This window comes from Schistocerca americana, chromosome 2, assembly GCF_021461395.2.
Source record: "Schistocerca americana isolate TAMUIC-IGC-003095 chromosome 2, iqSchAmer2.1, whole genome shotgun sequence".
NCBI lineage: Eukaryota > Metazoa > Arthropoda > Insecta > Orthoptera > Acrididae > Schistocerca > Schistocerca americana.
Window position 1 is genome coordinate 570,229,976 of NC_060120.1, and position 26,608 is coordinate 570,256,583.

Sequence of the window (26,608 nt, forward strand, 5' to 3'; positions counted from 1 at the left end):
TCACTCCAAACACGCACATGCAACACAAGGGCACACACTATACATACAGATGCACCGTCTCAACTGTGGCAGCACTGCAGCTCAACTGGGATTTGGGGTCACGCCAAGTGAAGTGGTTGAGAGGGAAATGAGGCAGGGAGTGGGATAGAGGATTTGGAAAGGGAGCCTGATGGGTGGGAGGAGAGGCAGCAGGTGCACAGGATATTAATGTAGCACCAGCAAGCTCATTCTGACCACAGAGGAATTTGTGCACACTGCAATGGTTTGGAGAGGTGGCAGAAGTTGTCAAAGTTATCAGTCTTGTTTATGGGCCTAGTGACAACTCTGCACCTTCACTGCCGAAAATGGGGTAATAGAAACAAAACTTCATATACACAATCACTTTGAATACTATAAGGTTATACTGGACATTAATTTTAACTATTATTGTTTTTGGGTTGGCAGCATTGTAGGTTGATGTTTATCCTCGTGCGTGTGTTGATAGTTTTTAAGTTGTTTTCCTACCTACTTTGAACTTCTCTAGTAAGTAAACATGTATTCTACATATGACAGTTAATGGCACTGTAAGTACTAGGTACAACATATGTATAAAACAGTAAGGGCTGGTTTTTGTTTCACTTTCAATGAAATCAGGTCTGTGATTTTCCAGATTTTTTAGGTTATGCTTATAAACTTTGCTGGGTGAATAGAAACACATGAATTCTGGTGTTTCTATTCATCCCACGATAACAAAATCTAAAAAATTCTACTGGTATGCCATATTAATACTATATAATTCTCTAGTTATGTTACACACACCACTAACATATCTTTCTTGTTTCAGAGTTGCTGCTCAAATTTTTGGTTAAATTAACAAAGCATTATTGTTGACAATCGCTACAAACACAAAGACAGACCTAATTTCAAATCTATCATAAAGAGATCGGAATTAACTGTCTACACCATATCTAATTACATTTAAAAATAAAAAAGTAATTTTCAAACCCACAAATCAGTGCACAAACACAAAAAAAAGTCTCTACTTTCCGGAAAAACACACAAGTGACAATACATCCATACAGCTGATTGTCAAACTGGTTCAGTTCACCCTGCCATTTACGACCGCTATGAAGAGCTACTAGCAGCTTAGCAGCTGCAGTAGAGTGTATATACTTAACTACATAACGAATTTGTTACAAAATGTTGCTCAGTGTAGGATACATCAAAGAAATGAAGTCTGTAGCTGATCAGCTACACTATGCATTAAAGATTGAAGACTTCTAGTAAAGGATTCTCTGGACAGAAGGGAGAAGGAAGTGAGAAGGTTTGTGAATAATCTCCCTGGTTGTGATTTTGTGGAATCATTTATGAGGCGACACAAAGATCAAGTAGCAGTATTTATGTACCAAAACATAAAACGCTCCAGAGCTGGTGTTACACCAGAAACTATCAACAGTTACTTCGATGAACTGTCAAAGGAACTGGAGAATATGCTGTCGTCTAATATAATAAATTATGAAGACACAAACCTTACAGATGATCCAGGAAAATGAAAGGTAGTCACACGGAAGGGAACTAAATATCCCAAAAGGGTCATAAACTCCTCAAAGGCATCAATCTCTGTAGTGTTTGCATTTATGGAAATGACACTATACTACCCCCTTATGTCGTGTATAAGGCTTTGCATTTATATCAAAGCTGGAGCGAAGGTGGGCCAAAATATGCAAGATACAATCGGTCAAAATCTGGCTGGTTCAATTCGTTCTGCTTCGATGATTGGGTCCTTACAGTTGCTGTCCCATCCCTGAAACAGCTGGAAGGTAAGAAATTTCTCATTAGACACAATTTATCTTCACATCTGTCCATAGAATCACTTAAGGTGTGTCAGGACAATGACATAAGATTTATATTCCTACCAGCAAATTCAACACACCTCATACAACCACTGGATGTGGCATTTTTTCAGCCTCTACTTGGCACCAAATATTGGAAGAATGGGAGCAGGAAGAAACGAGGCAACAGTTCCTAAGGATAAATTTCCTCTTCTTTTGAAAAAGTTGTGTGACTCCTTGAAGGAAAAAAACGTTATTGCAGGTTTCAGGAAATGTGGGATTGTGCCTCTAGCTCTCAATAAAGTGTTGTCAATGCTCCCAGGTACTAGTACCGGTATACCAGCAAATGAAAACCAGGATAAGAACAATCTTGAAGACTGCACTAATGCTGTTGACAACATCAATGCCTGTTTGCAGCTAGGGTGTCCATTTAATTATCATTTCATTTCTAGCAAAGCTGCATGGTCATCCACGGTAACTGTTCTTTCGGGAACAGATACTACTGTCATATATATAGTTAAAATATGGCTTCCCAGCCATTGACCACCTTGTGCGAACGCACACGCTATGCCCGAACTCGTACGGGACTTGGTAGATTAATCTGCCACGAGTAATGAGTATGATGGGCAAACATCTATTAGTCACACTACGAATGTAGTGGTGTGGACATGTTGGGAATGTGGATCTCACGGGAAGAGTGCAAGGGATAAGTCCCTGCAAACGCACTATCCTCTGTGCCCGTGGTGGCTCAGATGGATAGAGCGTCTGCCATGTAAGCAGGAGATCCTGGGTTCAAGTCCCGATCGGGGCACACATTTTCAACATGTCCCCAATGAAGTACATCAACGCCTGTTTGCAGCTAGGGTGTCCATTTAATTATCATTTCAATTTTATAACACTTTCTATTCACCCCTATCTGCGGGGTGATTAGAAACACCATGTTTAAATTTTTTTAAATTTATTGAAAGAAAATAATTTGATAATATCATAAGCTGATAAGAGCAATACAGCCCTAAGTTTTGGGTACTATTTTTTTGTTTAAATTTGACAAACAGTAATCAAATTTTTCAACCAAAGTTAAAATTTGTCACTATTCACCTCGTTTCATGGTATTTGTTGATTTGTTAGCTTTACTTCAAAAATTATTTATTCTTTAAACTCAACACACTGCATAATAATAAAACTCTTACATGACAAACCAAACACGTTACAACACTTGTTTCTTTTTAAAAATATAAACCTTTAATCTTAAACAACTACTTTTCTTTTTACAAAACAAAATTCCAGATCTCATTAAAATTTGACAGTCTTCTTTTTTTTAACATCATTAAGTGAGACAGACTTCGCATTTTTATCATCTTCTAATGCCTCTAATGCCTTGTCAGTCAGTGTCTGCAACTTTATAATTTTTTCTTCTTTTTCTTTAATAAGATCTGGACAATCTTTCTTCAGGTGAGTAACATCTCCACAGATATGACACGCACCACCTTTTGGATACAATCCTCTGGGATTATCTGGGCACTGCCGAGCAATATGTCCTTGCTCATTACATATAAAGCATTTAGCGTAACGAAATTCCTGTTCCCTAGTAACACGACATTCAAAGTGCTTGTGCTCTGTTGATCCACATTTGAAACAAATACCCATCCCTACAAGATCATCTGTATCTGCCTTTCCCAGATCTGGGCATTCTGATAGAACATGACCAGAATTCCTGCAATGAAAACAAACTTTCTTCTTCTCTCTTGCCAGTGCTTTCTCTGCCTTGCGCCTCTCCAACTTCATTGTTGCTTTAATTTCACTAGCTGGTATCCCATTTGCAATCATTTTCTTCTTCAGTTGTATTAAATTTTCTGCGTCTTCTTTTTTCACAGGGAAGCCATCAAACTTAACTATTTTTATATCCTTACCATTCACGTGTAGTACTGTTGTGTGCAGATACTTCTTTTCAAATTCACCCTTCTTTATCTTTCTATCTTCCACAGAGAAGTTATGTTTTTTCATGAATTTCTTGTTATTTTCTTGCTGCCACAATTTTTTTCTTTTCTTTTCTCTTCCTTCGTTTTGCACGTTCTCTGAAGTTACACTTGTGTGACTTCCTTTACCCCCCAATTCAAAATTCGGCTTGCCACCATTCAAACTGGCATCTACACCAACTACTGTGTTGCTTCCATTATCTTTACATTTCTTTTTCTTTCTATGCTTTTCACTTGGCACCACATCAGCATCTGCACCTGGGATAATTTCACTACCTTCTTCATGGAAATTCTGTTTGACAAAATCCAAGCAGCCACTTTCTTCAGTTTTATTTTTATTTTTAGAACGTTTATGTTTCTTTTTCAACTGATGATCACTTGCTTCTGATTCACCACTTTTCTCAAGGTTAACGTTCTCCTTTACATTCAGACCACTTCCATATTTCCTGGCAGGCTGTTCATCTTGTATGCCAGATATACTATCATGACTCCTTTTCCGCTTCTTTCCTAACTTCTTTTTCATATTATTTTCCATGGTGAACTTTGGAGATATACCACTTTCTTCACACACTGCATCTTCTGACATTTCATGTTTCTCTAACTCTATGTCATTGATATTACCCTCTTCATCATTAGCTTCTTTCTTCTTTTTTTTGAGCTTCTTTGCCTTTTCAACATTACTAGTATGTGGCAAATCCCCATCAGGCATAGACAACTTAATTCCTGTATACTGAGACTCATGAAATTCAGTGCTGTCTCTGTTCCTCATTTTTTTCTTTTTTTTCTCGTTGTCCCCTGTGGTTTCAGGAAAATGTTCATTTATAAATGTCTTATTATGCTTCCTCTTCTTATTCTTTTTTTCAAGTGTATTATACTCTTCACCAGATTTCACAGTTTTATCTGCACACCCATTGTCTTCCAAATCAGCCCACTTAACCTCATTTTTGTTCCAAACATCTCTATCAAAGTCTGATGATTTCCAAATCTTTTGGAAAGATGTAGCTGAATCTCCAAGTGCCTTAGAAGACTGTAGCTTGTCTGTAAGTTGCTGTTTCATTACATTCCACGATGTTGCTGCTTCTGGTAATCGCTCATTTGAAGACTTTGATCCATGGGCCCTTGCAAAGCGCGTCATTGTCTGCAAAAAAAAAAATTAATTATATTGCAGTACTTTATACATATTATGGAAAAAATGTACAGCCAAAATTACAACAGGGGTAAGACCAAAAGGATGCTCATTATCCCTTTCAATGAAAAAACTTAAAGGATCAACAAAGGAAAAACATCTGGTGTTAAAGGGAACAAAATTCCTGTTCATTCCATAAGATTGGTGCAGATGACACTGCTTTAATATCTGATAGTTATAAACATATGCAGAATATACTTTCTAAAGTTTCAGCAATTATGAAAAAGTTTGAATTTAAAATTAATAGTCAAAAAGTCAAAATCGTGACAGTAACCAAGTTAGAAATGAGCACTCTTGACATAAAAAAATTAAAAAATAAAACAGAAAATGCTGATAAATTTTGTTATTTAGGCACCTTGAGTACAGAGTACAACAGATGCAGCACGGAAATCAGAAAAACAACTGGAACACGTAAATATGATCTTAATGAACAAAGACAATTACTAGTGACCACATCATTTAATTGTACTCCTATACGGCTTTGAAAGCTGAACACTGCTGAGGACAGAAAGCACTTTGAAGTGGTGGAGAATTAGATCAATGAACAGAGAAATCTCAGCAACTATCCAACAAGAAGAAAAACAAAACTTTATGAACATTTAGACATGGTATGTTTTAAACAGACATACTGGGAGTAGAACCAAGGAGAGCCCAAGAAAGAAAATAGTCTAAGATCAACTGGAAGTAATGAAGTGCCAAAATTATCACAAAGTGAAGGGGATAGCAAAGAATAAAGAAGACTGATTACAAAACAGGACTTATCTTCAGATTATTATTATTATTATTAAACAATGGAAACTCCAGGTAGCAATACCAACAATGTAGGAAAAGATAAGATTGCTACTTACCATGAAGACGACATGTTAAGTTGCAGACAGGCACAATTTAAAGCTACTTACATAAAGCCTTCGGCCACAGTCTTTATCAGTAAAAGAGAGACACACAATGTTCATACACACAAGCAAGCGCACCTCATTCACATGTGACCACCAACCACGAACTGTATCTCGGGCCAAATATCACATGGGATGCAAGCAGCAGTCTGGAGGGGGGGCTGGGAAGGTGAATGGATAGTAGTGCATGGGTGGGGAGAGAGACAAACAGTCTGGTGGTGTGTGCAGGGACTAGAGTGCCAACAGATGCAGCATCAGGAGGTTGTGGGGCAGGGAGGTGGGGAAAAAAGGAGCAAAAAAGGAGACGATCGGGGAAAAATGCATTGGCAGAGGGTGGCAAATAAACAGGGTGGGAGATGGGAATGGGGAAGAGACGACAGGACAGAGAGGGTGGAAACTGTTGGGTGGAGGGTGCAGGGACAGTATGTTACTAAGTTTTTCATCTTAGGCTGTGTATTTATTTTCTAATTGTTCATTAAGTTTTTTTCTTTATTTTTGTCTAGAACCATAATTTTTATTTTGAGTACTTATTATTTAATGATTGATTATGAAGTTTTTGTTGAACGGGAACTTTCCAATTTAAATGGTTCAATGATTGTGATGACTTTAATTTTGGACTGAATAGCCCTTATTTTTACATCTTTTCTTATGTATATTTTTCTTTGGTGATTTATTATAGAGAGGATTATATATATGGTGAAAAAAAATCTTTTATCTTATTGTTTTGATGTTTATTCTTTCAATAGGTTTTCTAATTATTAGTCCAAATTTGATTAGAATTTCATTAGGTTGAGATGCTTTGAGTTTGGTTTCTTATTGTTTAGTTATTTATTATTAAAATGTAAAGTCTTATAGTGTGAGTATGTTGACTTTTTGTCTAATTGTATTGGTAATGTTGCTATTTTGATTTTAATTGCTCGAATATTAAATTTTTGTGGTCGACATTATATTTATTATCATGATTTTATCTCAAATTCTTTTACGATAAAGCTTATCACTATATTAACTCTTTTGGCAGCTATGACTAAAAGATCTCATATTCCTTTTTCTTCTTGACTTCCTGCAGCTATGGCTGCTCCTAATGCTGTTTCTGGATTAGTTCATTCCTCTACTCTTGTCACTGTTGGTGTTTATTTATTAATTCATTTTTGTCCAATATTAAATACTTATAACTGTGTTTGATTCTTGTCATTACCTGGCTGTATAATTATACAGCTAGTTTGGGCACTAATTTTGAGTTTGATTTCAAAAAGATGCCCTTCCAAAGTTTGCTTTTTTTCCATTTGTTGGCTCGTGTTCTTTAAGGTGTTGTCATTTACATGTGCAGGTTCAATAATTCACAATTTAAAGGATTCTTGGGATATTCGTTTCATGAGTTCTACTGTTATCCATTTAACTTCTGTTTGTTTTAATTTTTTTTAGCTTGTCTTTATGTTGTATATCTTTCTGGCTGGATTTTATTCAAAGGATTTAATTCCTGAATGGGTTTGTTTAGGATGAATAATTATTTTTTCCTTTATTTTATCTACTGGTTTAACAGCTTCTTATTATTTTTGTTTATGTCATTATTCAATGTATGGTGAGAATAATTTTTATTGAAGATTTTCTTTTAACAATTAGGGTTATTATATCTTCTTTGGGATAATTAGTAGTTGTTTGTGCTGTTTTATCTTGATTGATTTTTCCTATTCCTCATATTATTGCTTTACCAATTACTGTTGTTGTTTTAGGCTCTTATTTGGGCTATCTTATTTCTCAGTTTGATTTTTCTCATAATTTATTTTCTTTAAACACACTACTTTTCGTTCGACTTGCTGTTTCTATATGATGTACACCTTTTCTTTCAACTATGTTTGTTAGATCTTTACCTCTTAAGTTGGGTTATTATTCATCAAAGTCTTTCGATTATTGTTGAGTTATTAGGTGGTCGAGGTTTATACATAATATTTACTTATTTAACTGGTTACATTCAGGGTTAATACAAGTCTAATTTTACGATTTATCTTTTAACTACAAGTTGTTGAATGTTTATTCTAGCAGTATTTTTTATATATTTAAATAGCTTATAATTAAGTGCAACACTGAAAATGTTAAGGAAATATTTTTAGATAATGTTTATAAATACAGATATTGTTACAAATGGTAACGGAATTAACCACTAATACAAAAAGTTAGCAGCTTTCATATTAGCTTTACATTTCCTTAATAGTTCAATAATATTATTAACAGTAATATGCCTTCTTTTGGCTTCAATTAACTGACTGCAATAATTCACTTCTTATTCAATGTAAGGATGGTTGATTACATCAATACTTTTTGAATGCAACACAAATGTCATATTTAACTACAACCCCTCATTCTGCTCATTGAAGAGCTCCTTATTCAATTCACAATATAACCTTCTAAAAGGGGTTGGATGAAGAATACTGTTTACACTGTTCAGATTATAATGTCTGATGCTTTTATAAAAATTACAACTGGTAGAATTAATGCAATTTTTGTTCCGACTTCAAGTCATGCGCTGGCACGCCAGTGGGAAACAACAGAGCGGAGAGGGCTGTGAAGACAACGTCAGCCAATAGTACACTGACCAACCCCTCTCTGAGACGACAATGTGCCAGCAGCAGCCTCTAGGCGAAGAGAACATAAGTGCCTCTCCCGACTGGTAGTGGCCCAGCTCTACAGAAGCATCAAGACCAGCAACCTGGATAAAAGCATCTACTGTATTACTCCACTTGCATTGGAATCGTCATATTGAAGGGCATTTGATTATATTGCATGTCGCCCCTTGCTTGCAACACATCTATGTATTTCTCAAAATTAAGTATTTCATTGATTCATTTCATAATAAAAGTCTTTAACATGATTTGCTTGAACTGTTGTCTAGCAATCTGGGAAGCAAGTTTCCTAGACACCCCATCTTTGACAACTAGGCAGAATATAACAATTTCTACATCAAAGATTAAAAAGGATGGTTCCAAGGACTATAACAGTTAATGTAATAATAAATCTAATAAAAAATTCTTTTATGTAATATTAGGATTGATTTCCTTGATTAATTATCAAGCTTTCTGACTGGAAGTCAAATATACTATTTATACCGGAAAAACTATTATCTACCTCATCAATAAATTGAGATCCATAAGAATAGTCAAACTACACCTACAAACTGTCAGTACCATGCAGCGGCTTCAAATCCAAAGTGATGTCTTGGTGAGAACTGATTTAGTGACTGTCGAAGTAAACATGTTGTTAAGAAGATTGTTCCAAAAAATTACACGGTGCCCATGAGATCCTGTGGCAATGAAAAATGTTGATCCATAAACTGCTTCAGTAATACTAAAGGGTGCTTCTCAATGTTTGTAAGCTTGAAGTAAAGTGAAATATAGTCCTGGCAGCCCGGTGAAGAATAGTCCTTGTAACGCTTGAATGCAGTTATATTCCATAAGTCTGTGGTGTGTTCATGTTACTGTTATTACTGATACAAGAAGAATTACTGTATTAAGAAGTGGAATTTGTATAGGGTTAAAAGACTGAATTCCTACTGGTGGTCGTAGTATGCCTAATTCAATTGTTGGTGCTAGACTTCTATTGAAGAATGCTCACACGCTCCACCCAACAGTTTCCACACCCACTGTCCTATCAGCTCCTCCCCACTCTCATCTACCACCCTGTTTATTTGCCGCTTTCTGCCAATGCATCCATCTGTCTTTCCCTGCTCCTCTCCTTTTTTGCTACATTTTCCCCCGCCATCCTCCCGACAGCCTCCTGACGCTGCACCCGTTAGCATTCTAGTACCTGCACACTCCACCTCACAGTGTTCATCTCTCTCGCCACCCGTACACTAATATCCCTTCCCCTTCCCTACCCCCTCCAGATTGCTGCTTGTCATCCCATGTGATAGTTGCATTCCGGCCCAAGATGCTGGAGTTGGTGGTTATGTGTGCATGAGGTGTGCTTGCTTGTGTGCGTGCATGGTGTGTGCCTCTTGAAGTGTGTGCAAGCTAGCGTGCAGTGTATATGTGTAAGATTTAGTGCTACGCACATGTGAAAGATTCCATGCAACAACATCTCTGGAACAGCCTATGATCTACGTTTATTCTTTGTTTTCCAGCTATATTATTTATTCTGTTGTTTGTTCGCTCTGTCAAACGAATGTCATTTTGTGTTATGGGTTATTCCTAAAGTAATAAAATGAGTTTCGCTAACACGCAACAGTTGGTGACCCCGATGTGATCTTCGACAGTCACCGGGCACTCAATTCGAAACATGTTTGCACTCCGTAGTGTGCCAAGTCGCAAAAAGTACAGTCACATCAACCATGCTGCACACTCAACTGCGCCGCGCATCCTCCGCACTCCACGGCAGCTACACCGCACATCTGTAGCCTACTGATTCCTCAGTATTATTACGATGGTAGATCAAGTTCCTGCACCACTAGCAGACACACCTGCTGATGCCATGATAAACCGTGTCACAGTAAAACCACTGCCGTTCTGGCACAATATAGTTATGTTGTGGCAGCACTCAGTGAAGAAATGGCACTGGAGTCGCTGGATATTCTATCGTCACCGCCGAGCGTGGACCGACATTTGGCGATTAAGAGCACCCTACTCATACGAGTTTTGCAGTCTGAGGCGAAAGGGCTGGAAAAAGTATTTCATATCGAAGAGCTTGGCGATTTCATGCCATAGCAGCTGCTGTGCCAATTATGTACGTCAGCAAGCAACACAGTAAGTGGCGACATTCTGCGAAGCATTTGGCTATCACGCCTACCTACTGACCTGCAATAGATTCTAACTGTGTGCGCCAGTGATCTAGATCCACCAATGCAAACTGCCGATGGAATATCTGAAATGTATCCATCTGTGTGCATTGCAACAGTCAGCCCACAATGGCAGATGGACAGCAAATTTGCTGCAGTACAAGCTCAGATCACTGAACTTTCCACACAAGTCGCCCCTCTGCGAACTCAGAACAACAGTCGCCGATCTCATCACTACCGCTCGCCTGGGAAATTCAGTCGCTCACCTTCAGCTACGAAAGTATGTTGGTACCTCCACTGATTTGGGTACGTGGCATGAAAGTTTTTATGGTTTTCGGGCGCAAAACTGCTACGCTCATTAGCGCCCTTTCTGTGGTTTAGGGAAGTGTAAAAAAAACTAAATTGGAAATCATCAGCAATGCGAGTGAAACTCAATAAGTGGGGAAACTAAAAAACAGAAGGAAAGCTTAGAAAACCACTATATAAGTGGGGGGGGGGGGGATTGTTTTCCCCCAAAAAGAGCTTCAAATGACTGACGTCATCTCACTGATACTAATAAACTCGAGGACACAATCGGCTGAGCGTGTGTCATCTGCTAAAATGGAAGATATATCAGGTGACAGCTGTAGACGGGCGCGTAACAGAGTAAAATAGGGGCACTCAAGTAAAAGGTGTTGCACCGTCCACAGTTGAGAGCAATGGGGACAAAGTGGGGGAGGATCGCCACTTACAAGATGTTGATGGCTAAAAGGCAGTGCTCTATCTGGAGACTAGTTAAAATTACCTCCTCCCGACGACGAGTTTCGGAGGAAGAGGTCCAAGCACAGGGAAGAGCTTTCACTTCCCGCAATTTATTATTGGGAAGTGTAGACCAATATGCGTGCCATAAAAGAGCAACACAACGACATAGAACACTCTGCAGATGGGCGAAGGGAACCATGCGAACAGCAGGCTGAAGAAGAGAGACTGCAGCCTTGGCCGCTATATCGGCTGCCTCGTTTCCACGGATACCAACGTGTCCTGGGATCCAGAAGAACGCCACAGAGATACCCCCCAAGTGGAGCAAGTGGAGGCAGTCCTGCATCCGGTGGACCAGCGGGTGGACAGGGTAGAGAACTTGGAGACTAAGGGGAGAGCTGATCGAATCTGAGCATATAATATACTGTACCCGTTGATGGCGCCGCGCGTATTGGACAGCCTGGATAACAGCGTAAAGCTCTGCAGTAAAAACCGAACACTGGTCGAGAAGCCGAAATCAATTAGGGGTGTCGCCAACAATATAGGCACTCCCAACACCACATGATGTTTTTGAACTGTCAGTGTAAATAAATGTGGCATCCTTCATTTGGGCGCATAGAGCAGCAAATGCCCGACGATAAATGAGAGAAGGGGTACCATCCTTGGGAAGCTGACAAAGGTCATGGAGCAGGCAGGTCTAGGGGCGGAGACAAGGTGGTGCTGTACCCCCAGTTGACAAGAAAGTTTTAGGAAAGTGGAAGGAAAGAGAATAGAGCAGTTGACGGAAGCGGACTCCTGGTGGTGGTAGAGAGGAAGGGCGGCCTGCATACCCTAAATCTAAGGAGGTGTCGAAAAAAAGGTCATGGGCCAGATTAGCAGGCATCGAAGACAGATGGCTAGCTAGCATGGCGACTCAGAAGTACAGCTCTCCGATTGGACAGCGGAGGATCAGCAGTCTCAGCATAAAGGCTTTCCACAGGGCTGGTGTAAAAAGCTCCAGACACTAAACGCAGCCCATGGTGGTGGAGAGAGTCAAGACGCCAAAGAATTGACAGCCAAGCAGAGGAGTAAACTATGCTTCCATAGTCCAATTTCGAGCACACTAAAGCACGACAGAGGCGGAGAAGGACCACTCTGTCCGCTCCCCAGGAAGTACCATTCAGAACACGGAGGGTGTTGAGGGATCGCAAACAGCGAGTTGAAAGATAGGAAACATGGGAGGACCAGCACAGTTTTCTATCGAACATAAGACCCAAGAAACTTCCTGGCAGATTAAAACTGTGTGCCGGACCGAGACTCGAACTCGTGACCTTTGCCTGTGGATCAAGCGCACACTCAGCTGCAGAGTGATAATCTCATTCTATAAGACCCAACAATTTAGAGACATCCGCAAACAGAAGGTTGACAGGGCCTAAATGCAGGGAAGATGGAAGAAACTCTGTATGACGCCAAAAATTGACACAAATGGTCTTACTGGGAGAAAAGCGGAAGCTGGTTTCGATGCTCCAAGAGTGGAGGTGATCGAGACATCCTTGAAGACGTCGTTCAAGAAGGCTGGTCCGTTGAGAACTGTAGTAGATCGCCAAATCGCCCACAAAGAGGGAGCCCGAGACATTGAGAAGGAGACAACCCATAATTGGATTTATGGCAATGGCAAACAGTAAAACAATTAGCACGGAGCCCAGGGGTACCCCATTTTCTTGGGAGAAAGTATGGGAGAGAGTAGTGTTCACCCGCATTTCAAATGTGTGCTCTGCCATAAATTCACAAATAAAAAGGGGCAGTCGACCCCGAAAGCCCCAAGAGTACAGTGTGTGGAGGATGCCTGTTCTCCATCAGGTATCGTATGCTCTCTCCAGGTCAAAAAATATTGCTACAGTTTGGCGTTTCCTGAGAAAATTGTTCATGACATAAGTGTAGAGAGCAACAAGATGGTCAACTGCAGAACGATGCTTTCGGAAACCGCACTGGGTAGGTGTTAAAAGGCTTTGGGACTCCAGCCACCAGGCTAGACAGCAATTCACCATACGCTCCAAAACATTACATACACTACTCGTGAGAGAAATGGGGCGATAACTAGATGGGAGATGTTTGTCTTTTCCAGGTTTTGGAACAGGAATGACGATAGCTTCCCGCCATCTTCTGGGAAAAGCATTGTCGGTCCAAATTCGATCATAAAGGCAAAGGGGGTAGTGCAGACTATGGTATGATAAATGCAGCAACGTTTGGATGTGGATACCATCCAGTCCTGGGCAGAAGAGCGAGAAGAAGAGAGTGTGTGTTGGAGTTCCCGCATGGAGAAAACAGTATTATAGCTTTTGCTATTTTGAGAGGAGAAAGCAAGAGGTCGCACTTCTGCAGCACGTTCTTCGAGAGAAAAGCTGCTGGGTAATTTGAAGAGCTCAAAATTTCAGCAAAGTGTACTCAATGAGTTAGAAATTGTGACGGGTCCACTAAGGTATCATGCGCGACAGTGAGCCCAGAGATCGGGGAGAAACTAGGCACGCCAGATAAATGTCGAATTCGACTCCAAACTTCTGAGGACGGAGTGAAGGTGTTAAAAGAGCTAGTAAAGAAGTCCCAGCTTGCCTTCTTGCTATCACGGATGACGCGACGGCATCGCGCATGCAGCTGCTTATAGCAGATACAGTTGGCCAAAGTAGGATGGTGGCGGAAAATACGAAGAGCGCATCATCGCTGATGTATTGCACGCCTAGTTCCACCAAGGAACAGGGGAGGGGAGGGGGGGGGGGAGGGGCTTCAGGGCAAATCAGAGGTGCGAGGTATTGAATGTTCCGCGACTGTAAGAATAACTTCTGTAATATGAGTGACCTGATCGTCAACGCTAGGAAAGTGACGGTCATTGACTGTCGCTATAGACGAAAAAAGTGTCCAATCGGCTTGGGCAAACTTCCAGTGGCGCGAGTGCATAGATGGCAGTTGTGGCTGCAGTCAAGGACACACGGAAAATGGTCACTCGAGTGTGTATCAGCAAGAGCAAACCATTCAAAGCACCGAGCTAGCTGAACAGTACCAACCGAAAGGTCCAAATGAGAGAAATTTGTCAAAGAGGCAGACAAAAATGTAGGATCCGCAGTGTTGAGGTAAAAAAGATTCGCTTGGTGGAAGACATCCATCAATAGGGAGCCTCGCGGATAAGAACGCGGAGATCCCCAAAGCGGGTGGTGGGCACTGAAGTCCCCAACCAGCAAATAAGGGGGTGGGAGCTGACCAAGGAGATGAAGGAGATCAGCTCTTGCCATTGGTGTGGATGATGGAATGTATACAGTACAAAGAGAGAAGGTGTATCCAGAAAGGGAAAGACGGACAGAAACAGCTTGGAAGGAACTGTTTAAGGGGATTGGGTGATTATGGACAGTATCATGGAGAAGAATCATAAGTCCCCCATGTGCTGGAGTGCCATCAACAGAGGGGAGATCAAACCGGACTGACTGAAAATGAGGGAAAACAAAGCAATCGTGGGGACACAGCTTTAAGGGTGGACAGAAAAGGGAAGAATCTTACCACGGTTGGTCTCAACTCAATGCCTGCTGAGAGCCGGCAGCCGACAGCGTGGAACAGCATTCAGCCAAAGGCAGAAGATCCTGATCCATAGGTTTTCAGGAGCAGCTCCTGCCACCAGCGATTGGCCAGTTGATAGGCCACCAGCAGTGCGCCTTGGCGACACAGAAGACGGCCGAGGGCGGTTACTGCCAGGTGGCGTTGTAGATGAGACACGCCATGGCGGAGAAGGAGACGAACTGGGTTCCTTATGAGCCTTCTTGGAAACAGACGAGATGAGGGAGAAATCGATGGTTGTGAGGTCTGGGTACGTAAAAAATCTTCACGAGTAGGCTCTTTTTTTGAAGCCCGGGTGTGTGATTTTGGGGCTCGAATTTAGCAGAAGCCGATGAAGGGTGAGCCGTAGAGTGAGCAGGTGATAGTGGGGAGGTTGAACAGGCGATCTTTGCGCTAGCCGATTTGACGACCGTTGCGCTAAAGGTGAGATCACAAGTCTGTGTGGCTGCCTCCCTAGTAGGCCGAGGAGATGCAAGGACAGCACTATATTTACCTGCTGGAGGCACAGTGGGCTTTCGACTGGAGAATAACTTATGAGCAGCAAATGAAGACACCTTTTCCTTCACTCTGATTTCCTGAATAAGCCATTCATCTTTGAAAATGGGGCAATCTCAAGAGGAAGAAGCGTGATCGCCCATACAGTTGATGCAACGAGGGGATGGAGGTGGACAAGCACCCTCATGGGCATCCTTGCCACACGTAACGCATTTGGCCGGATTGGAACACAACTGGCTGGTGTGATTGAATCGCTGACACCAATAGCAACGCATAGGGTTGGGGATGTAAGGGCGAACTGAAATTACCTCATAGCCCGTTTTTATGTTCGGTGGAAGTTAAACACTGTCAAATGTCAAGAAGATAGTATGGGTTGGAACCAAGTCCTTGTCAACCCTTTTCATGACTCGAACAGCTGGTATGCCCTGGTCAGACAGGTAGTTTTGAATTTCCTCGTTGGACAATGTGTCGAGGGTGTGTGTATAAAGCACCCCGCGTGATGAATTTAAAGTGTGGTGCACTTCCACCCGGACAGAGAAGGTGTGTAGCAGTGAAGTTCGCAGCAATTTTTGTGCCTGGAGGGCACTGACTGTTTATAACAACAAGGTGCCATTTCGTAATCGGGAACAAGACTTTACAGGACCTGCAATTGCGTCAACACCTTTCTGATTAATGAAAGGGTTGACTGTGGAGAAGTCTTGACCTTTGTACGACCGAGAAACAACAAGGAACTGTGGCAATGATGGAAGAACTGTCCATGGCTCAGACCCATTTAACTTTTGCTTGTGAGCAGCCATTGTAGACGATGAGGAAACCATTGCGAAAGTATTCCCCATGATTACCGGTGTCTCCGATGGCGTGCTCCTTCTTTGTTGGCACCCTCTCTGAGGACACTCCCATCTTAGGTGATCATTCACACCTCCCGAGAAACGGACAGAGGGACCAATCAGCACGTTCGGAAGGTATCAGCTCGGGTAATCGCCCCTCCCTGGGTCTGGCCATTACCAGGGGGTACGTACGGTCCTACCTGTCCACCCATGGTGGGGAAATACGCGTTACCCCGTCACCGGCTATGTGTGGGAATGCGTGGGTCGGCTTTCAGACACACACAGGGAGGAAAAAAAAGATATACGGAGGAACAAAGAAAAGGAAAGGAAAGAAGAAAGGTCTCAAATGCCACAGCAGAGAAGAGGGTAAAGAGAAGAGGCAAGGAAAAGAGAAGGACAAAGGAAGGACAGAGATTTTCCAGCATAGAAAGCGAAGGAGAGAGACTGTCTAACAATTACAAGCATCCATCTCCGGACGTAGGCACAAAACATACTCCTAGAGGGGGAGAAGGGGAAGGGAAGAGGCAGAGGTGAGGTGAGGGGGGTGAGGGGGGAGGATGGGGGATGGGGAAGGATGTGGAAAAGGAAGGTATGCAACCCGGAAAGGAAAGAGGGCCGCACTAGCTTGGGGTTCTGTGCTTGCCACGCACGTATCCACAAAAGAGTTATGGACACCCTGGGGGGGAGGCATGAAAGTGTAGCCCACCTTGTGAGCAGGGAAATGCAACAGGAGCTCAGTGATGACGGCCACTGACACTCCGAATGGCAGCCGTCAATTGTTTATCACAAACCACGGTACGAAATTACAGTTCCTAGTACCAACATTCGTATGCGTGATGGTTACCACCTCTTTACAGCCAATGGTTCTACAATAGCTATATACTGTCGTACCACATTAGTGTTAAACCGAAGTCTACGACGCATGCTTGAGTGGCAGTTTGTCATGGCAGACGTCACTCATCCTATTCTGGGGGCAGATTTTCTATCTTTTATGGACTTGAGCTTGACCTCCGGCATCAACGCCTACTGGAACTAGTACTAACTTAGCTAGTAGAGGACTACTGGAAATTCTCCGTTTATCGAACTTTTGAAGCAGGTTCCCAAGATCACATGTCAAGTTCCCATGCTAGCTCCCATGCAGCACTCCACAGTGCACTACATTTTGACCATGCCTGGACCACCTGTTCATGCTCAACCACGTCGTTTAACACTACAGAAATTGAAAGTGGTTAAACAGGAATTCGCATCCATGCTCGCACATGGGATCTATCGTCTATCATGTGATACTGAAAAAGAACAACGGGTGGCATCCTTGTGAAGATTATTGACAGCTACAGGCAAGAACAATTCCAGTCCGGTACCCTATACCACACATCGAGGATTTCACATCCAATGTCTATGGTAAGAGCATATTCTCTATGCTGTACCTCGTCAGAGCTTTTTACCAGAGACCTGTGGCACCAGACGATGTTCCTAAGACAGCTGTACGCACACCTTTCAGGTTGTCAGGTTGTTCAAGTTCACTCGCATGACTTCGGGCTATGTAATGCTGCTCAGACATTTCAAAGATTTACGGATGAGGTCACATGTGACTTGGATTATTGCTATGCATACATAGACAATGTTTTGCGGGTTAGCAAAACTCTCTTTATTACTTTAGGAATAACCCGTAACACTCTCGTCTACTGAAGAAGGATGCGGCTGAAAGCTTGATGTACAGGGTGACAATTATTGGACTATATGGGGGAAAACAACAACGTATGTTAAGTTACAAACTACGGCATGCACACACTTTATTCGATATGTAAACGTCACTACAGATATTCAGATGTATGTTCCAACATGTTTGATATGCCTGCCATCATTGGTAATGATGTGGCACTGACAAATAATGAAATTCTGGCTGACCCACTGAAGTGTCAAAATATTGATGCTATTGATGACTACCTGAATGGCTGTTTTCAGCTCAGAAATGGTTTGGGAGTTATTGCTGTACATCTTGTCTTTAATATAGCCCCACAAAAAGGAGTCACAAATATTCAGATCTGGAGAATATGGTGGCCAAATGAGGCCCATGCCAGTGGCCAACGGGCACACCAGAACCAGAATGTGGTCCCCAAAGTGCTCCTCCAGGACATGAAACACTATCCTGCTTCAATGTAGTCAAGCTCCGTCTTGCACGAACCACATCTTGTAAAAATCAGGTCACTTTGGATAATGGTGAAGAAATCACCTTCCAAAACCTTCATGTACTCTTAAGTAGGCACCATGCAATCAAGGAATATTGCACCAATTATTCCCTGACTGGAGATTGCACACCTCACAGTCACCTGTTCAGGGTTGCAGATTCTCAGTCCCCCAAATCCACCAATTTATGCTTATTGAAGAACCCATTCAAATGGAAGTGGGCTTCGTCGCTAAATCAAACCATATTCACATCAACGTCCTGTTTGTCAATTCTGTGGACAACAGTGTTGGCAAAACACAGCCACTGTTCCATGGCCCTGGGGCTTAATGGCTGACTAGTTTGAATTTTGTATGGGAAGAGAAGCAGGTCTTCACCAACAATTTGTCACAGTGTCTACCGGTTGATTCCCACCTTTCGCACAGCTCATCTGATCGATTTCCTGGGGGTGGATTGAAACACAGTGCATGTCTTCTAGATGTTTTCAAGTGTTTTCACCCATTTTGGATGACCGACATTGCCAACACTGTCATCAAGAACACTACCCGTTCTCTCAAACCTGCAAATCAAATTCTTAATTGTTAACACACTTGGACCAGTTGTCTTCAGCTTGAACTCGATCATAAACTTCCTTTGAGCTGCAGCTTAGCTGTTACAGCTTGATTAGTAGCCCATCACAAGCGCTGTCACTTAGGTATGCTGTACTGTGACACTTTCAAGTGCAAATGGCCCACAAAAACAAGGCACATGTGGACACTAATTCCCATCATTCCCTGCAGCCAACCGTGCAGTTTGTATGGCCTAATGCAAACTGTTTTATTTCATATAGTTCAATAATTGTCATCCTGTAAGTGTGTCTTAATTGTACCTGTCTCCAAATTAATGTGTCTTCTTTATGACAAGTTATTGTTATTGTTATTATTATTATTATTATTATTATTACCAAATAGAACATTTGTGGCTAGTTAAAAAGAAATAAAGAGCTGAGTAACCTATGAGGAAAAGACCAAAGTAATAACACAGAAATTGAAAACGAAAAAGTCAAATGGCACAGCATGTACAAAGTGGTGTTAAGATTACATTGTACACACAATAGTAGAAATAACTTGTCTATGATCTACGTTTCTTTCCCCTGAATTTAACTGATTGTGCACCTGATTTTACCTGACAGTCACTCACAACATGAACATGTGACATAAAAGACGAGTTTATAGAATAAATCTGGTACTACAGTGCACAGAACCAACTGGAACACACGACTGCATTACCTGAAGGTTGGTTTACACATGTAGAATCCAATATTTTCAGAACTTTGAAAAGTTAAATTGAAGAGAAAAACAAAAATACATACTTTGAATGAGTAATTAATATTTGAATATTATAAAAACATGAACAGTTTTCATTCAATGCTTGGAAAACAGCTAAAATGAATCGGCATCCAAGGAATAGGTGAAATATCTTTGGCTTCCCTCTGACAACCATGCCTCCATCCTTGCTACCCTCCCTTTTTTCCTTTCCCTGTTGCTTCATAACCTGGGTTGTGAGTAACTGAATCCACTTTCCCTTCTTCTCTTTCTTTCCCCTCTCTCCTCCCTGATGAAGGAACAAAGTTCCAAAAGCTAGGAACGTAAATTTTCTGTTCTGTTTTGTGTATCTATCGGCTGTACTGAGCTGAGGTAAGTACTGGCCAGCCCCTCTATCTCTTTGTTAGTATTTGTTTCACATCTTTATATGAGATTTTCCATTAATCAAATAGGTGAAATACTGTTTTAAGTGCCCTATACAGGTATCTGAAGCATAAGGAGACAGAAATGAAGAGTGAATCTAGTCAAGTAAAACAGCAATCAACCACATAAGTACTGACCAGTATCATATTTCCATTCTTGACAAAGACTACAATACCAAGTGATTTTTCAAGCTTTTCCAGTGGGCCTGTTGATTCCAAAGCTCTAGGATCTATTGCTGGATTGTGTTGTGGCCATTCCACAATATTTCCTCAAGGCAACTGCTGGACATTTGCAGACAGTTACTGCTGGGAAGTAGCATTTGTCAGGGTTCACACTGCAATGATCTTATGGAGACCATGCCTGGAAACCACATATGTACAGCTGACGAGTGTAGTATGTCCATACATCCCTAATAGGAATGTAGGTGTGCTATTCCTGGCTGGGAGTCAAACAAAAATCGGTAGCTATAGGGTCCTTGTCAAAAATAAAACTGGAAATGCAATCTTTGTCTTGACATAAATCAAGCCATATCCTGCACTGGTTGGCACAGGTATGTACGACGACTATGTTCATCTCATCACTCATGCACTGTTCCATATATGAAACACTATATTTAAAAAAGTTTAGCAAGACTGTAAAGGTAGTTGGTGCCCCTGAATAACCACTGTCATCAGATGCTGAAGTGTGTCCAGCATATTGTAATTGTATCAGAAGCAAAGCATGCTCTCTTAATCAGAGTGTACCAAACACCATCAGACCCTGCATGGTGGTCGCAACATGTAACTTCCAAATATAAATTAGTGTGCATTGACTAAATTCAAATTAAATTTATTCTGCAGTAACTTCGTGTCAATATTTTATAGTTGCTTCCCTAGATTAAGTAAGCCATAGGTAACTATGGGAATTAAAATCTCACGTAAGATGAAAAGGGAAATTTACACAAAGGCCCCAAGTCAAGATAAGACATTACTTGAAATTCTACAAAAAATACTGCACTATTATAAGGAAAGTCATAAAAATGCCAAGAAGTATGTACATCCTCAGAGAAATTAGTAATGCAGATCATGAGTTTAAAACTATTTGGGGTAATGTCAAACAGGAGACAGGACAGCCAGTCGATGTACAAGATACAATAACAAACTAAATGATAATGCTGTGATTGATAATACCCAAGTTACAAGTACTTTTAACAATCACTTTGTAAATAGGATTGTAAGTTTCAGTTGAAGCAATAGAACATATTAAAAAGTCATCCCACAAAAATTTAAGCAAATAGAACAGCACCAACATTCTTCATTGAAATTAATAGGATTGTATAAAAATGCTGGGAAAGAAAAGCTCTTGTTGTGTAGATGGAATTTCAAACAGAATTCCGAAAACTTGTTCCGACATAACGACCAATGTCCTTCATGGTATATGTAACACATCATTGGCCAGGGAATTTTCCAGACAGATTAAAATATGCAATTGTTACACCTCCTTGTACAAGCCATAACAAGAAAGAGTTCAACAATTACTGCCAGATTTCCATACTGATCTCTTTTTACAAAATGTCTGAAAAAGTAATGTACTCAAGAGTAGTCTCACATTTAAATAAAAACAATTTACTTAGTGTATCACAGTTTGGTCTGTGCACAGGTTGCTCAACTGAGAATGCTATTCATACATTTTTTCAAAAAATAAATAATGTGATAATTAATGTCAACACTAGTCATGTACACATATCCTGTACACTGATTCACTCCACGTCATTTTGGTAAAAGAACTGTTCAAATGACTTACGGAGCATGTAACTAACTAGCACTACACGCTGTGACCTAGCGTTTCCCTTGTAAGAAAACAGCCAGGAAGGATATAAAGGAAATCATACTATGTACAGCTTGGAACCCTGTGGTTTCTGTGATCAGACTGCAAAAACAAAAACAAAATCTCTAACAAAAGCCAATGGCGGCATACTCTGGAGTACCCCTATGGTCACCAATTTTGGTTTTTCTGTTGGACACAGCAAACTTCCGCAGCAGCACTGGTGACCCTGCCTATAAGCAGAAGGCTGCACCTCAGTTCCTGGTAAGGGACTCAGGATACGCAACCATCATGCACCTGGATGCAACTTGGTCAAACATACACGAATTCCATATGTCATATTCATAAAACCGTCACTGTGTGAAGATCCAACAGTTGCTACTTTAAGATGTCCAATAGTTACCTCAATGAAATATAGAGCAATTACTTTTGAATGCATTACAGGAACAGCAGTGATCAATGTCTTATAAATAATTACTATTAAAAACAGTCCTGATCACGATTTATTTAACAAGGTGACCGGTTTCGACCACTACTGTGGTCATCTTCAGACCATTGAGTAGGAACCTCTTTCTGTTGGAGAATCACTCCAAGATGACCACAGTAGTGGTTGAAACCGGTCACCTTGTTAAATAAATCGTGATCAAGACTGTTTTTAATAGTAATTAAATATAGAGCAATTTACACAATGTGATACAGCAATAGTTTGAAATCTGAGAACTGCATATTCATAGTGATATCATAATTTAAAATTTACTACTAAAAATTGATACTGTATATTGTTTCCTGTTAAAATGTATTTAAGCTCTTGACTATGATTACAGAGAAAATACCTTTCTGTTCATAGGCCAAATATTCAAACTGTCATTATGCAATGAACTGTAAACACTGAGCAGCGAAAATTGAAAATTTTAATGAATACCTAATGGTTCGTATGACACACACACAAAACAGTGAGAAATACTTACTTTTCTAAGAATAAAAGTCAGTATCTACCTGTATTCATCATCATCATCATCATCTAAGACTGACTATGCCTTTCTGCGTTCAGTCTGGAGCATAGTCCCCCTTATAAAAATCCTCCATGATCCCCTATTCAGTGCTAACATTGGTGCCTCTTCTGATGTTAAGCCTATTACTTTAAAATCGTTCTTAACCGAATCCAGGTACCTTCTCCTTGGTCTATCCTCTACTGCTGAACCCATGAATCTCTTGGGAAACCTTGCTTCTCCCATGCATATAACATGACCCCACCATCTAAGCCTGTTCGCCCTGACTGCTACATCTATATAGTTCATTCCCAGTTTTTCTTTAATTTCCTCATTGTTGACACACTCCTGCCATTGTTCCCATCTACTAGTACCTGCAATCATCCTAGCTACTATCATATCCGTAGCCTAAACCTTATTGATAAGGTAACCTGAATCCACCCAGCTTTCGCTCCCATACAACAAAGTTGGTCGAAAGATTGAACGATGCACAGATAACTTAAGTCTTGGTACTCACTTCCTTCTTGCAGAAGAGAGTAGATCGTAGCTCTGCGCTCACTGCATTAGCTCTGCTACACCTCGCTTCCAGTTCTTTCACTATGTTGCCATCCTGTGAGAATATGCATCCTAAGTACTTGAAACCGTCCACCTGTTCTAACTCTGTTCCTCCTATTTGGCACTCAATCCGTTCATCTCTCTTTCCCACTGACATTACTGTATTTCAATTTTTATTTCTGATTCATATTTTGAAGCAAAATTTCCATCATCAGGGTTTCCAAGATTCACATGAGGCTTTCTGTCACGACGTGGTGAAACAATCACACCTGAGGTGTGTGACATTTTTAAATAAACATGGAAGCATTTGACTGCTAGTTACAGTAACCTTCAGCAGTACAAAATACCTTCATATTGCGAGAATCTATCTGCTCGTAGCCCACGGCCAAATTCCTCCATATTGTTTGGCTTTCATTGCACATATATTGTCAACTATGAAAGTCAACATCCTATTTGACAAAATACATTAACATAAAGTAGTTCTTCTCTATATAGATTCTCCATTTATATCTATAAACTGGAACAACTTTTAAACAAATATCTTTGCTCACATAGGATGTTTACTTTCAATGTTTTTGTACTTATAACTGTTTATGATACAACTTACAGGAATGTCGAACTTACAGGAATGTCGTCATAGACCACAAGTGAAGCATATTCTCAAAAAATGTAGTTTGTTTTTACTAGCAATCTTATTTTTTTTATACGACAACTTTACACATGTCAGGCATGACTGCTTCACCTGGTCATGACAGAAAGCCACATATGAATTTTGAAAACCATTTCAACATATGAAAACCTGCAAAACCAGAACACAGGAAGTCAACAAACTTACATTTATAAAAAATATATAACATCAGTTTTTCTTAAAGCAATTTTGGGGTGATGGGGAACATAAATCAGGATTGGTTGACAAACTGGGAATCCACTCCTCCTGGATGAATGCAATGTCTTAAACATCCCAGTTTATTACTCATTTCCTTCTTTGTTCCATTTATACATTGAAACAGAGGGAATCATGTACCTTAGTTTATGGTCTAACCTCCCTCATATATGTTCAAATAATATAACGAAAGCAGCAGATTTAGTCTGTATTTGGTGTTTACTGATTCTTTAAACTTAGCTACCATATCCTTTCTCCAGAAGAACATTGCTTCCATTGACTCAGTTCCTTTTAGACTACCTGGAATACTTCTCACATTAAGCAAATCAGTTAATTAAAACTGTGCAGCAAGCCTCTGGAATGAATTTTCACTCTGCAGTGTAGTGTGTGATAATTTTAAACTTCTGCCAGGAAGTTTCAGCAAGCCTCTGGTTTGCTTTGATCTCTCCCTTCAAGATTACTTTAGTGTTGCATAGGGCTCTGGAAGAGTGATGTGTATCCCTATGTATTCTTACCAATGAATAATAGTCGTAAACAAAGAACTATAATACACATAATTATATACAAGAGCAGAGCTATCGTGCAGATTTACAGTTCTGTATGCATGTGGTGAACAGTTCCAAGAGATTAAGCATGTCTTCAAAATGGTATGGCGATTGCAGTAACTTTGTGAGAGGAAGTACCTGTGTGAGGATGAATATAAGACCCCCTCGCTTTGTCAGCCTACATTTGAAAAGAGTGACATTCTTGGAATAAAGCCAAGAAATACTGACAACAGATGTAATCAGATTCAAACAAATGACATCTGAATCCTTACTCATGTGTATAAACTTGCAAGTACTAGTTCCGAGTTGTATATTCTAATTGTACGTTTGATGCTTTCTGAAAGTTGATAGTGACGAGGACAACAATGTTGATGACTATGGGTTTAAAGGGACTAAACTTCTTGGTTATTAGTCCTCAATTAACTAGAAAATGATGTAAAAAGATATGAAATGAGGAAATGAGAATTGTCAGCTCCAGGTTCTGTGATAATGTCACTGTGTTTGAAAATGTATATGACAGTAGTTTTGGCCTGAGAGTTAAAAATGAGATAAAATCTTAACAGATGAAACTGCAGCTGGCCACTGAAGAATACAACACAACTGGTCGTCATAGTCAGTACAGTTAAAATGAGTTGAGAAAATGTAGACTGTATGAACTACAGAGCTGATTAGCTTAAACAATTAGGTAAATAAAATACATATATACAAATTTAAAAATCCATGAGAACACAAGAGATAGAAAGTAGCCCAAGGCCACCCTCAGGAAGCATAGACCTTTGGTAGCCATTAACACATCATCTGCAAGTCACAGAGGTAGGGAGGTAGAAAGATAGATAGATAGATTGTTTGTCTCAGATCGGCCCACAGGGCTCACACCATGAGAAAATGGGTGGTTGTAAGATGACTGCCAGAGCTGCATTGAGGAGAGACCTCTTGATGCAAATCAGGTGTGGCTAATACACAGTCAACACAGTACAATAGCATCTTTCGGAGAAGCCTGGAGAGAAGTATGCCACACCTTGGTGGTCACCTCCATTGCTTTCAGCTCCTTGAGGGTCTAGGTAGTCTGCCATTCCATTAATATATCAGTGAGTTAATTTCCTGGAATATCCATGCGGCTTCATGTCCAGATGTTATCTGCTACTATCATTTTGGAGCTGAGGAGGTCAACTAATAGTCCTTGGCTGTTAGTGACCAAAAGATTTTGGGTTAGCACTGAAATATGCCTTGTATGTGGCTTATGGAGTTGCTACAAACCAGGAAGTTCTTTGTGGCGAGAATTTTAATGTACTGCAGAGCCTATGATACAGCAACCAACTCAGCAATGTATACACTGCATGCACTCGGCTGGGAGTAATTCTGGTGTCCCTTTGTGTACACACAAGCAAAACCAACCCCGTCATTTACTTTCGATCCATGTGTGTGGATGTGTGTCAACTTTGGAAGTCGTGGAGAGTTGAATGTAACATGTATCTGAGAATAGCTGCTTCAGCATTTTTCTTACAGCCACAAAAGAGAGCAATCCTAATCATAGGACTCGTAAATACCACGGGGCGTGCTGAGAGGAAACTCTATAAACAAAGCCAAGAGGGGGCACACTGAGCTTCCAATTGTATCCCAGATGGTCTACCAACTTGCGGACAATTCGCAA

General features: G+C 40.7%; 1 protein-coding gene across 1 annotated transcript in view; it reads right to left on the minus strand.

Moving 5' to 3' along the window:
• Positions 1-2,940: 2,940 nt before the first annotated feature.
• Positions 2,941-26,608, minus strand: part of LOC124593725 — a 32,200-nt gene continuing 8,532 nt past the window's right edge. The window contains exon 2 of the mRNA XM_047132048.1: positions 2,941-4,925. Coding sequence (XP_046988004.1) covers positions 3,105-4,922 — 1,818 coding nt within the window. The 5' untranslated portion in view covers positions 4,923-4,925 and the 3' untranslated portion in view covers positions 2,941-3,104. The remainder of the gene's footprint in view (positions 4,926-26,608) is intronic.